The 12,694-nt window shown below is 61.3% G+C and overlaps 2 protein-coding genes across 9 annotated transcripts in view; one reads left to right on the forward strand and one right to left on the reverse strand.

The window, feature by feature from the left end:
- The window catches only part of Hexd (hexosaminidase D), a 30,420-nt gene extending 17,969 nt beyond the window's left edge, over positions 1–12,451 (forward strand). For 3 of the 8 annotated variants that reach the window (XM_048366576.1, XM_048366569.1, XM_048366568.1), the window contains 7 exons: positions 936–1,007; positions 1,440–1,635; positions 2,955–3,037; positions 4,656–4,734; positions 4,809–4,910; positions 5,080–5,169; positions 5,577–5,896. In XM_048366576.1, coding sequence (XP_048222533.1) covers positions 936–1,007; positions 1,440–1,635; positions 2,955–3,037; positions 4,656–4,734; positions 4,809–4,910; positions 5,080–5,169; positions 5,577–5,784 — 830 coding nt within the window. In that variant the 3' untranslated portion in view covers positions 5,785–5,896. Of the gene's footprint in view, positions 1–935; positions 1,008–1,439; positions 1,636–2,954; positions 3,038–4,655; positions 4,735–4,808; positions 4,911–5,079; positions 5,170–5,271; positions 5,556–5,576; positions 5,897–12,310 lie in introns of those variants that run through there. The other 5 variants (XM_048366572.1, XM_048366573.1, XM_048366575.1 and 2 more) reach the window with 5 other exon arrangements.
- Positions 5,998–12,440, reverse strand: LOC125366131 (cytochrome b-245 chaperone 1). Its single transcript, XM_048366582.1, has 6 exons — positions 12,346–12,440; positions 11,528–11,569; positions 10,989–11,062; positions 10,409–10,505; positions 7,901–8,045; positions 5,998–7,523 (listed from the first exon to the last, which is right to left on the reverse strand). Exons 1-6 carry the CDS (start codon positions 12,428–12,430, stop codon positions 7,403–7,405), a joined length of 564 nt encoding a protein of 187 aa, XP_048222539.1. The 5' UTR covers positions 12,431–12,440; the 3' UTR covers positions 5,998–7,402.
- Positions 12,452–12,694: the final 243 nt, after the last annotated feature.

Genomic DNA, 12,694 nt, shown 5'->3' on the forward strand with positions numbered 1-12,694 from the left:
CGTCAGAGCCTGGTGAGTGGAAGCAAGTGCCTCGGGGCAGATCCCAGAGCCCAGCTCCTTCCAAAGCATTGCTCCTGCAGGGTCATGGCATTCATGGCCCAACAGCACAGCACTGAGCCTGTACGTGGAACCACATGACCTGAGAGGCTGGCCCATGTTCCCGTTTTAATGCTAAAGACTGCATTGGGACCAGGCAGGAGGCCAAGGCAAAAGGGCCTTGGCCTAGGCTCTAGGCCAGCCTGGGCTGCTTAGCAAAACCCTGCCTCAAAAATAAATTAGAAGTCAGGCGCTGGTGGCTCACACCTGTAATGCCAGCTACTCAGGAGGCATCTGACTTTTATCTTCAGCAAACCACCTAAAAACTGGCTCAACGGCTGGGAATGTGGCCTAGTGGTAGAGTGCTTGCCTCAAATGCATGAAACCCTGGGTTCAATTCCTCAGCACCACATATATAGAAAAGGCGGAAGTGGCGCTGTGGCTCAAGAGGTAGAGTGCTAGCCTTGAGTGAAGAGAAGCCAGGGACAGTGCTCAGGCCCTGAGTTCAAGCCCCAGCACAAAATGCATACATACCTACATATATGCATACCAAAAGTGAATTAGAAAGCTGGGCACTGGTGGCTCACACCTTTAATCCTAGCTCCTCAGGCTGAAATTTGAGGATCATGGTTCAAAGCCAACCCACATAGGAAAGTCATTGAGACTCTGATCTCCGATTAACCACCCAAAAGCCAGAAGTAGAGCTATAGATCAAGTTGTAAAGCAGCAGCCTTGAGTGAAAAGGCTGAAGGAGAGTGTCCAGGCCCTGAGTTCAAGCCCTGATGCCAGATTATGAAATGAATGAATGATAGAGAGGAGAGGGAGTCCCGGAGGCCGGGCACAGCTTCACAGCCTGCACAGTCCTGTCCGTACTGCTTACCACCTCACTCTGTTCCCAGCATCCGGGGTGCCGCAGCTGGTGGAGCCTGTGCTCTGGGACTACGGGGCTGACCTGGATGTCCATGGCAAGGGTCAGTATAGGTCTTCCAGAGTGGCCCTTCAAGGCCCACGTGGCTGGTAGGCTCCCTACCTGGGGCTATGACCGGCTGGCCAACGTGTCTTAATTAAACCAGGTACAGCCTCCTGGGCCAGCATTGCCCCTGCCGCCCTGCAGCTCTCGTAGGAAGCCCCTGCTAGCCAGGCAGTCCCGGGACATGACGCCAGCCCTTGCTGGTCCTGGGACACACCAGTCCTCGGCAGAACGCGTTCTTGCCTCACAGTTCCGCAAGGCATTTTACCAATGCGCCAGTGGGCTGAAGCCACTTGGAAATGGCGGAGTCTCCTCAGCTAGGGTGTGGACCGGGTGGGGGAAGGGGAGACTGCTCCAGTGGGTTAGAACTCGTGTATCCAGTGTGTGACTGGCCATGTCCTCGGGAGACTCACCTGCTTACTTTCCTGTCCAGTGCGTCTCATGGAAAAGTACCGGGAATGTGGCTTCTTGCGGCTGTGGGCGGCCAGTGCCTTCAAGGGGGCGACAGGGCCCAGCCAGGCCCTGCCGCCTGTTGAGCACCACCTCAGGAACCATGAGCAGTGGCTGCAGGTGGCAGGCAGGGGGCCTGGGGACACGCTGCAGGGCATCATCCTGACTGGCTGGCAGAGGTGAGCTCACGGAGGCTGTCATGGGCAGGGGGCGGGCAGGGGGCTGGGGGGGGACACGCTGCAGGGCGTCATCCTGACTGCTCACGGAGGCTGTCATGGGCAGGGGGCGGGCAGGGGGCCACAGCGGGGGGGGGGGGACACACTGCAGGGTGTCATCCTGACTGGCTGGCAGAGGTGAGCTCACGGAGGCTGTCATGGGCAGGGGGCGGGCAGGGGGCGGGGGGGGGGGACACGCTGCAGGGCATCATCCTGACTGCTCACGGAGGCTGTCATGGGCAGGGGGCGGGCAGGGGGCCACAGCGGGGGGGGGGGGACACACTGCAGGGTGTCATCCTGACTGCTCACAGAGGCTGTCATGGGCAGGGGGCAGGGGGTGGGGGGAACACGCTGCAGGGTGTCATCCTGACTGCTCACGGAGGCTGTCATGGGCAGGGGGCGGGCAGGGGGCCACAGCGGGGGGGGGGGGGACACACTGCAGGGCATCATCCTGACTGCTCACGGAGGCTGTCATGGGCAGGGGGCGGGCAGGGGGCCACAGCAGGGGGGGGGGACATGCTGCAGGGCGTCACCCTGACTGGCTGGCAGAGGTGAGCTCACGGAGGCTGTCATGGGCAGGGGGCGGGCAGGGGGCGGGGGGGGACACGCTGCAGGGCATCACCCTGACTGCTCACGGAGGCTGTCATGGGCAGGGGGCGGGCAGGGGGCCGGGGGTGGGGGGGACACACTGCAGGGTGTCATCCTGACTGCTCACGGAGGCTGTCATGGGCAGGGGGCAGGGGGTGGGGGGGACACGCTGCAGGGTGTCATCCTGACTGCTCACAGAGGCTGTCATGGGCAGGGGGCAGGGGGTGGGGGGGACACGCTGCAGGGTGTCATCCTGACTGGCTGGCAGAGGTGAGCTCACGGAGGCTGTCATGATGGGCAGGGGGCGGGCAGGGGGCGGGGGGGGGGACACACTGCAGGGCATCATCCTGACTGCTCACGGAGGCTGTCATGGGCAGGGGGCGGGCAGGGGGCCGGGGGGGGGGGGACACGCTGCAGGGCGTCATCCTGACTGCTCACGGAGGCTGTCATGGGCAGGGGGCAGGGGGCCTGGGGACTCGGGGAGGCTCCACCGCAGCTTAACCCAGGAGATGCCCGGGATGAAGGCCAGGCCGGATGGCACTGCTGCGGCGAGTGCTGACAGCAAGCCCCCTCTACACAATCCACACAGACTCCCCGCCCAGCACACGGGAGGACAAGGCTACCCCCAGGGCTGCAGCCTCCATCGGGCCAAGCTGGCCAAGGGCCAGGAAGTGAATACCCCTCTCTGCACGCAGGTACGACCACTTCTCCGTGCTGTGTGAACTGCTCCCTGTGGGGATCCCATCCCTGGCTGCCTGCCTGCAGTTGCTTCTCCATGGTACGTGTTCCACCCCCGCCCCACCCCACTGGCTCCTGGCGGGGCCATACCCAGTGCCCCACCACTTCTTGACTGAGGCTGCTCGTGGCCCTCTTCTTAGGAGAGAGCAATCAAGGGCATGAGCCCAGCCACCTGGGCTCGCCTCCCATTGGCCCGGCCTGCCCATATATAGATCCTCTAGTCTAGGCCCTAGGTAGGCCAGAAAGCCACGTGAGGTCTGCCCCTCAGCCTTGGTGGGTGAGGGTGCTGCATAGCTGCCCTGATGTGAGACAGGTCCCGGGGGACCTGGAGGCCCTGCCGGAACAGCCCCCCGACTCCTGCAGACTGGCACTGGGGCTGCTTAAGGCAAGTGTTAGTAAAATAAATTGTGCCCATTTTACCTGCACGGCTATGCAGGCATTTACAATTAAGTGTTGGCCCATGCGAGAGGATGCTGGAACGTGGTTAGAAGAGCAGAGGCACAGGGAGTGGTGAGCAGGAGGCCGGACTGGCTGTCAGGTACACCCCTCGAGAGGATGGTCTCTGGGGCTGTGTGAGGAGGAGGAGAGCCTGCCTACCTCCAGCCCATTGGAGGTACGACGGCACGATTCCCTCAACCTCACCATGTGCTTCAGGTGGTTTCCAATGCTCCACTGACCACTGAGGCTTGTCCACGTGGGCCAGGGACCTGCAGGGCCACCGACAGGGCTGGTCCAGGTGGAGCCACTGGCTCCACCGCCTTCTTCTGTTCTGTGACTTGTAATGGTTGTTCTGGGGCTCAATGAGCCACACAGAGCTTGTCCATCCCCAAGGCCTCCTGGGGTCAGGACCAGGTCTGGCTGGGGAGGCCCTCACTTCTGTGACTGCTGCCCTGGGACCTGGACAGCAGGGGTGGGTGAGGCCTGCCCCCCCCTCCTGGGGCCTGGACAGCAGGGCTGGGTGAGGCCTGCCCCCCCCCCCGGGGCCTGGACAGCAGGGCTGGGTGAGGCCTGGCCCCCCCTCCTGGGACCTAGACAGCAGGGCTGGGTGAGGCCTGCCCCCCTCTCCTGGGACCTAGACAGCAGGGCTGGGTGAGGCCTGCCCCCCCCCTGGGGCCTGGACAGCAGGGCTGGGTGAGGCCTGTCTCCCCCCTCTCCTGGGGCCTGGACAGCAGGGCTGGGTGAGGCCTGTCTCCCCCCTCTCCTGGGGCCTGGACAGCAGGGCTGGGTGAGGCCTGTCTCCCCCCTCTCTGGGGGCCTGGACTGCAGGGCTGGGTGAGGCCTGTCTCCCCCCTCTCCTGGGGCCTGGACAGCAGGGCTGGGTGAGGCCTGTCTCCCCCCTTTCCTGGGGCCTGGACTGCAGGGCTGGGTGAGGCCTGTCTCCCCCCCTCTCCTGGGGCCTGGACAGCAGGGCTGGGTGAGGCCTGTCTCCCCCCTCCTGGGGCCTGGACAGCAGGGCTGGGTGAGGCCTGTCTCCCCCCTCTCCTGGGGCCTGGACAGCAGGGCTGGGTGAGGCCTGTCTCCCCCCTCTCCTGGGGCCTGGACTGCAGGGCTGGGTGAGGCCTGTCTCCCCCCTCTCCTGGGGCCTGGACTGCAGGGCTGGGTGAGGCCTGCTTCCCCTCTCCAGTCTCCTCCACCTGCTCCCCTGTGGTTGGCTTCAGGGAGCTTCACTGAAGATGTTAAGCGGACAGTGGAGAACTTCCTTGGGGTTTCCAGCCTGGAGATAAAGGACACTGTGAGGTAGCGACCGGTCCCCCCCCCGCCCCCTCCCCCGCCCCCCGAGGACCAGGGTTCTTAACAAGACTCTCTGGCAGTGAGGGATCTGGCTCCTTCCCGGGCAGCGACATCCATGCCCTCGTCACCCAAGTCAGCCTCCACCTGCGCAGCTCTGTGGACGCGCTGCTGGAGAGGAACAGGTGAGTGGGCCCCGGTCTCCCCGGGTCCCAGCTGATGGTTGTGTGCGGAGGAATGTCACTTTGCAAAACTTCCACCGGATTCCTAAGCTTCCCCAGGATATTGTGTAGAGCCTCGAGGTTGCCTGGCAGCAGCTCCTAGCCCACAAGCGCCCGTCTGGATTTGCTCCAGGTATGTCACTGGCTGGTTCAGCCCCTACCATCGCAGACGAAAGCTCATCCACCCCATCATGGTCCAGCACATACAGCCAGAGGCCCTCAGGTAACCACCCGGCCTACCCAGCCCGAGCCGTCCCTGGGGCAGGCAGCCTGTCTCCTCACAGTGGAACCACCTGATAATGCTGAGCTGAGACACGCTTTCCAGGTGTTACAGCTGCGGAGCTTAGATGAGTCAGACACTGTTCACCAAGATGGCCCTTCCTGTTGGCAAGAAGCTAGGTCACTCCTAGCCTGAGATGGGGTACCCCCACATGCCAGGAAGCCCAGGGTGCATCTTTGTGGAGTCAGACCACCTGGAGGACCCCAGCCAGTTAAGTGTGGCCAGTTTGCTTGGCCAGTTGTCCCAGCAGGTGACCAGGCATGGAGCAGTGCAGATCTGACCTGTGGGGCTGAGGACATGCATGTTGAGGAGTCTTGGGCGGGCAGTCTCACAGCTACTGCTGTCCTCAGCCTCCTGGGCAGGTGGCACCCCCTCGTGCAGCAGCTGGAGGCAGCCCTGCAAGTGGCCTTTTACCCAGACACTGTGGAGGAGTGGCTGGAGGAAAATGTGCACCCCAGCATGCAGCGGCTGCAAGGTCTACTGAGGGACCTTCGTGAAGCAGCCGTTCCTCAGCCGTTGCCCAACAGCCCTGGCTGGGATCCAAGTCAGGATCCTTGAGGGGCTCCTGGCACGGGCTGGGGCATATGCAATCATCCAGGGCAGGACTGGGCTGAAGGGGCCTCCTTGCCACCTCATCCAGCCATGTGCAGCCCCAATAAACCCTCCCTGCTGAGCTCCTGGGCGCTGTGGCCAGCTACCCCGCAGAGCAAACGGGAACCTTGGGAGAAGGCAGCAAACATGGAAAAAGAAGGCACACGGGGACCTGTTTGCGATCTGCACGTAGAGCTTTATTCATTCTAAAATTAAAGGACAGCAGAAGCAGTGGTTCCTCTAACAGGCGTCACCAGTGCCTGCCACGATGGGCTTCCTGCCTCCAGAACCCAGTCCCAGCCCTGGGGCAGTGCCCAGGACAGGCATCTTGTCTCCAGCACCCTAGGAAGCCCAGTGGCTGACAAGCCACTGAATTACACACAATTTTAGGAAGGAAATTAAAATAAAACAAAACAAAAAAAATGGGAAAAGCTAACTGGCTTGTTTAAAGGGTCCTATTCCAGCCCAGGGTTGGTGGCAGCCACCTCCCCAAGCAGGACATTCCACTCACACCCGCCCAGGGTGCCATCTCAGCCCCTGGATCTGGGTGGCACTGCTTTCCAGTCCTACCTGGCCAGGCCTAGGAACAGAAGCTTCTGGAGGCTGGCCTGGGGCCCACAGCTCTCAAGGTTCATGTTGTACCTGACCTAAGCCAGAGTAGGTGCTGGTCAGCAGGAACAGACACCAACTTCCAGGAAGGGCGAGGTAAGGCTGGGTCTACTGCAGGACTTTTTAAGACAGGGTGTCACTAGGTGAACCGTAACTGGATCCTCAGCCGAGGTCCTGAGTGCTGAGAGTACAGGCGTGCGCTGCACTGTCCCAGATCCCACAGGCATCCCTGGGGGCCAGGAGGCTGGGGCTCGGTTTCTGCAAAAGCACTCCCAGTCGTCTTCAGGTGTCACAGAGGTGACCTTTCCTTCACAATCGTCTTCTGCCGCAGGCGGGAGGGGGAGGAAGGGCCCTTCCACAGCCCACAAACACCCCACAGTCCTGCAGGGATCCAAAAGGAGCCGCCAGTGCAGTTAGCACAGCCATCTCCCTGGCGTGGGGGGGAGGTCCTTGGAGAGAGGCCTCAGACAATGCGGTGTCCAGCCCCCACCCCCGCAGTCAGGAAAGCCCCTGACCAGTGGACATCCATCCAGGGAGGGTGCGGCAAGGAAAAATGACATCAGAGATTTCCAATGGCTGCACTGCCACATCCAGAGAGCGTGGGCCTCCCTACAAATGCAGGAGCCCTGTTCCATCTGTAGCCAAACCCTCAACACAGGAAGGCCTGGTCGAGTGGAGGAAGCCCAGGTACGGGTGGCCCCTTGCCCTGTCCTGGCTGTTCATGTGCATCCTGGGCCATGGAGGAAGTCCAGCCCACAGTGCATCCTGGGTCATGACATATCAGGCCCACTTGGGCCACGGAGGAGATCCAGCCCAGACTTCTGCTCAGAATTGAGGCAGCAGGCAGTATGAATAGGCAGGAGGCAGGCAGTCCACTTAGGGTGGCCTAGGGAGCTCCAGACAGACACCAAGATCTGCCTGCAGCCGGTGGCTGGCCAGTCAGCTGGTGACAAGGTCAGAAGCCACAGGCCGGTTGTCAGCTCTGGCTGCTGGGGCCATCAGCCTCACTGTCGCTGCTCTGAGACTGCTCTGAGGGGCTCTCCAGCCGGTGCAGCTCCAGGAAGCTGGTGATGAGCTTGGCAATGGCTTCTACATCGCTGGAGGCAAGGGAGGGAGGTCACCCTGGCACAGGGGCAGCCCCACAGCACCCAGCAGAGTCTCACTGTCTCCACCCGCCCACCTACAGGGGTCCCAAACCACCCAGTGCCTCTTGTTCCAGTCCGTCATCGACTCCAGCCCACTCTGACGCTTCCCCGTGGTGACTGGCAAGGCTGCCACCAAGTATGCACCTTCCTCTAGCTCCTCACATCTGTACACACGTGACCCCTCCCTGGCCACCCTACATCACTGAGGGGTCAGCAGTGCAGGTCAGCCAACAATGAGGGCCAGCAGTGAGGGTGAACCAGCAATGACGGACAGCCAGCAGGGAGGGTCACCTGTCCTACCCTGCCCAGGGGGGGCCCACTGGCCTTACCTGCGGTGGCCCAGGACTGCACTCTGCGTGAGGGGGTGGGAGAAGCCTGTTGCAAACCGGAGCACCACCATGTAGCCCTTCCCAAAGTACCTGACCTTCTCTTCCTCCACGTTCACATCACGGATGTCGTTCAGCAGAACCACCACTGGGAGGGGCCGCACAGGTCAGAGGTCACACCTGTCCCCTACCCCTGCCCCTCCACCTGCACTACAGGGGACAGGCCAGAGACCATATCCATCCCCTTTGCCCCCCCCCCCCACCTGTACTGCAGAGCAGCCACTCTGAGGCCTTGGCTCTGCCTAACAGCCACAGCAGCATGTGCTGGTTCTCATCCCAAGCTGCATTCCAGCATCTTCTGGGTAAGAAATCCAAGCTCAGAGGCCACTGTCCTGGCTGCAGGAACACTGCAGAAGCTGGTGCTTCCAGAGCAGCTCCCATCACCAGAACCCACCCAGTCCCCACCACTATATTCATCCATACTCTACTTTCACTCCACCACAGGCCAGTGTGCGCACCACAGACACACACACACACCACAGGGCAGTGTGCGCACCACCGACACACCACAGGGCAGCGTGCACACCACAGGGGAGCATGCACACCACCGACACGGCAGCGTACACACCACAGACACACACACCACAGGGCAGCGTGCGCACCACCGACACACCACAGGCAGCATGTGCACCACAGACACACCACAGGCAGCATGTGTACCACAGACACACCACAGGGCAGCGTGCACACCACAGGGGAGCATGCACACCACCGACACACGGCAGCGTACACACCACAGGGCAGCGTGCACACCACAGACACACCACGGGGCAGCGTGCACACCACAGACACACACACCACAGGGCAGCGTGCACACCACAGACACACTACGGGGCAGCATGCACACCACAGACACACACACCACAGGGCAGCGTGCACACCACAGACACACACACGACAGGGCAGCGTGCACACCACAGACACACGACAGGGCAGCGTGCACACCACAGACACACACACCACAGGGCAGCATGCACACCACAGACACACACCACAGACACACCACAGGGCAGCGTGCACACCACAGACACACGACAGGGCAGCGTGCACACCACAGACACGACAGGGCAGCATGCACACCAGACACACACACCACAGGGCAGCGTGCACACCACAGACACACACACCACAGGGCAGCGTGCACACCACAGACACACGACAGGGCAGCGTGCACACCACAGACACACACACACCACAGGGCAGCATGCACACCACAGACACACACCACAGACGCACCACAAGGCAGCGTGCACACCACAGACGCACCACAGGGCAGCGTGCACACCACAGACACGACAGGGCAGCGTGCACACCACAGACACGACAGGGCAGCGTGCACACCACAGACACACCACAGGGCAGCGTGCACACCACAGACACACGACAGGGCAGCGTGCACACCACAGACACACACACCACAGGGCAGCGTGCACACCACAGACACACACACCACAGGGCAGCGTGCACACCACAGACACACGACAGGGCAGCGTGCACACCACAGACACACACACCACAGGGCAGCATGAACACCACAGACACACACCACAGGGCAGCGTGCACACCACAGACACACGACAGGGCAGCGTGCACACCACAGACACACGACAGGGCAGCGTGCACACCACAGACACACACACACCACAGGGCAGCATGAACACCACAGACACACACACCACAGGGCAGCGTGCACACCACAGACACACGACAGGGCAGCGTGCACACCACAGACACACACACACCACAGGGCAGCATGAACACCACAGACACACACCACAGACACACCACAGGGCAGCGTGCACACCACAGACACACGACAGGGCAGCGTGCACACCACAGACACACACACACCACAGGGCAGCATGAACACCACAGACACACACCACAGACACACCACAGGGCAGCGTGCACACCACAGACACGACAGGGCAGCGTGCACACCACAGACACGACAGGGCAGCGTGCACACCACAGACACGACAGGGCAGCGTGCACACCACAGACACACCACAGGGCAGCGTGCACACCACAGACACACACCACAGACACACACACCACAGGGCAGCATGCACACCACAGACACACCACAGGGCAGCGTGCACACCACAGGGCAGCACATCTCGTGCTGACCCAGGGCCGGGCAAGCTCCAGGGTGTGGGCTTTCCTCTGATCATCTAGCTCCTTACTGCAGGCCCAGCAAAACCAACAGGGGATAGAGCACGGCCAAGTCCGTGAAAGCAGGATGGGGCCTCCTCCAGAGCCACTTGCTCAGTGCTGCAGCTCAGCCTGCCTGGCCCTACCCCCTACCACCCCTGGCCTGGGAAGGGCTGATCCTGCGCTTATCCTCAGGCCACATCTCTAGAGAACACAGCACACGAGATGCCAACCCGGACCCCAGCTACCGCCAGGCTTTCATAGGCCAGCACTGTACCTCAACTTCCCGCCGCTCACCTTGGTCGTGGCCTGCTCTGAGAAGGGTCAGCAGCTTTCTGTAGAGGCTGAACGTTTTCAAAACGACTTTCCCAGTGCTCTTGTTAAAGATGGCTTCCTGCAAACCAACAAATGCTGACCACACATATGGCAAGAGCAGATGGAACACCGGGGTCGCATCCCCACCCACCCCATACCAGGCAGGCCTGGCCCCAAAGCACCCAGTGCTCTCCACAGGCTCTCCTGAGCCCTTGGTGCCCGGCTGAGCATAATGACGGGCAAGGGACAGTGGGGGGGGGGCCAGGAGTGCTCCTCTTTGCATCAGAACAAGACAGGCCAGCAGTGAGGCTACCAAGGAAACAAGTAAAGGTGGGAGAGCAGCGCAGGGTGAGGCAGCTCCCAGGACTCCCAAGGAGGGCTGCCCCAGGGGGACGTGCACACTTGCCCCCTCTGGCCCACACAACCCCAGGAATAAGGAAGAAATTTGGTGAAAAGTTGTGAGGAGCTCTTCAGAGATTCCCCAGGCAGGGATGGTCACAGGCAAGGTCAAAGGGCTGAGTCTAGCTAAAAAGACAGGGAGGGCTTGTCAGCAACACCTTACCTCCCAGTCCTCCAAGTTCTGCACAGCTACGAACAGGCAGCCTGTGACGTAGAAGAGCTTCCAGCCCAGACTGTCTGCAAACAAGACACAGGATGTGAGCTGCAAGTATCAGGGAGAGGCAGCGAGTCTGTGGGAAGCCTGTCCAGCCCCTGGGAGGCCGGTCCAGCACACTTTGGCCAGGAGCCTGGCTGATCCTAACTCCCAACACTCAGATCCACCACTGACCTTGCCTGGGTCACTCAGGACCCACACTCTACAAGTGATGCCCATGAGTTCACTGGAGAGCAGAGCTGACCCAGCATGGACAGGAGAACCCCTCCCTGTGCAGGGTACCAGTAAACGGGTGGGGTGAGAAGCCTAAGGCTGGGGTGTGGGGCGGGCGAGAACTCTAGTGTAGAGGGGTGGCCCTGCAAGGTGAGGGGACAGAACAGCTATACCAAAGGCCACACTCTTAACTACTCACAAACCACAGCTTTCCCATCTTTCCCTGGCCTCTAAATGCCTGAAATCTGGAGATGGGGGGCTGGTGGGGGGGTTACCTCCACTGTAGTAGGCTGCAGCAAGGCCAGTGGATGAGATTCCTGTGGGGAATGAATGAGGAGGAAGATGAAGGGCTTTGCTAAGGGTCCCACCCCTCCCACTGCTACCAGCCCCTGAGTGTGCCCTCCCCACAGCAAGGGGGCTGTGCAGGGAGAGACCAGGCAAAGCAGGAGAAACAGCCAAGACGTTCATCCAAAGCAAGACCAGACAAATTGGGAGCTGACCCAGAAACACAGGTGTCTGATGTGGGTATCACCGGGAGGTAATATGGTACACAAAAAATTACAACAGACCACAGCAACAGCACAACAGGCAGGACATGGCCTGTGTACAGGAAGGCTGCTGACGTGCGTGCGTGGCTGCTGAGGGCACAGCCAGTGCCTCACCTCACACTGTGTCCAGTCCAATCAGCGCGAGTGCAGCTGTGGCTGGGGGGGAGGGGAGACGATGACACCCTCCTCCTGATGGACAGTGTTGGGGGATGGAGGCCAGAGGCCAAGTGGACTGGAGGAGGAGATTCAGACAGAGGAGAGGAAAATCAGGAGCCCATTGTCAGCCACCATGTGGATTGGTGTATCTAAGCAACCGAGGAGGAAAATACAGTGACCTCAGTGGCAGCATGCTGGCCGAGCATGGGGGAGGCTCCACCCTGTGTTCAGGGAAGGAAAAGGAGGCAAAAGCGCCATGTTTCAAATATAAGACCTGGAGACAGGAGATGCTGATTTGGGGGGCCAGAACAAACGAGGAACAGCTCAGTTTGTTTTCATCTTTTTTTTTTTAAGTTCCCGTTATGTGAGGGAAGTTTAGAAAGCCTTACCAACCAACAGTGACCAGGAGCGGATGCCAGGAGCCCTCTTCAGATGGAGGCGGGAGCTGGTGCGGGCCTCCACTTGCATATACATCCCGGGACACGCGGGGCTGGAGAGAGCACACACAGCTGGAGCCCAGGAGACCGGGCGCGGGCCCACTCCCAGAGCCCCCCAGGCGTGGTCTCTGTGGCCCAGCAAGCCACCCGGATCACGGTATCCACTCGGTCTACACCTGCAAAGCTTCCGTTGTTAGCCAGAACCCCGGAAGCGCCATCGCAGCGGGGCACCCCCGTCGCCGCGGGTCCGCTCGGGGCCGGCTGGCAGACACCGCACCCCCAGGGCGGCGTGGGCGCCGGC

The sequence above is a fragment of the Perognathus longimembris genome, chromosome 17 (genome assembly GCF_023159225.1).
Source record: "Perognathus longimembris pacificus isolate PPM17 chromosome 17, ASM2315922v1, whole genome shotgun sequence".
NCBI classification, from domain to species: Eukaryota; Metazoa; Chordata; class Mammalia; order Rodentia; family Heteromyidae; genus Perognathus; species Perognathus longimembris.

Excerpts from the sequence above, each read along its gene's own strand:
- LOC125366131 (XM_048366582.1), bottom strand. The coding sequence starts at position 12,430 with ATGTATATGCAAGTGGAGGCCCGCACCAGCTCCCGCCTCCATCTGAAG. Across the intron at positions 11,063-11,527 it reads TGCAGCCTACTACAGTGGAG|ACAGTCTGGGCTGGAAGCTC; the intron begins GTAACCCCCCCA and ends TCTTGTTTGCAG. Across the intron at positions 7,524-7,900 it reads GCAGTCCTGGGCCACCGCAG|CGATGTAGAAGCCATTGCCA; the intron begins GTAAGGCCAGTG and ends CCTTGCCTCCAG.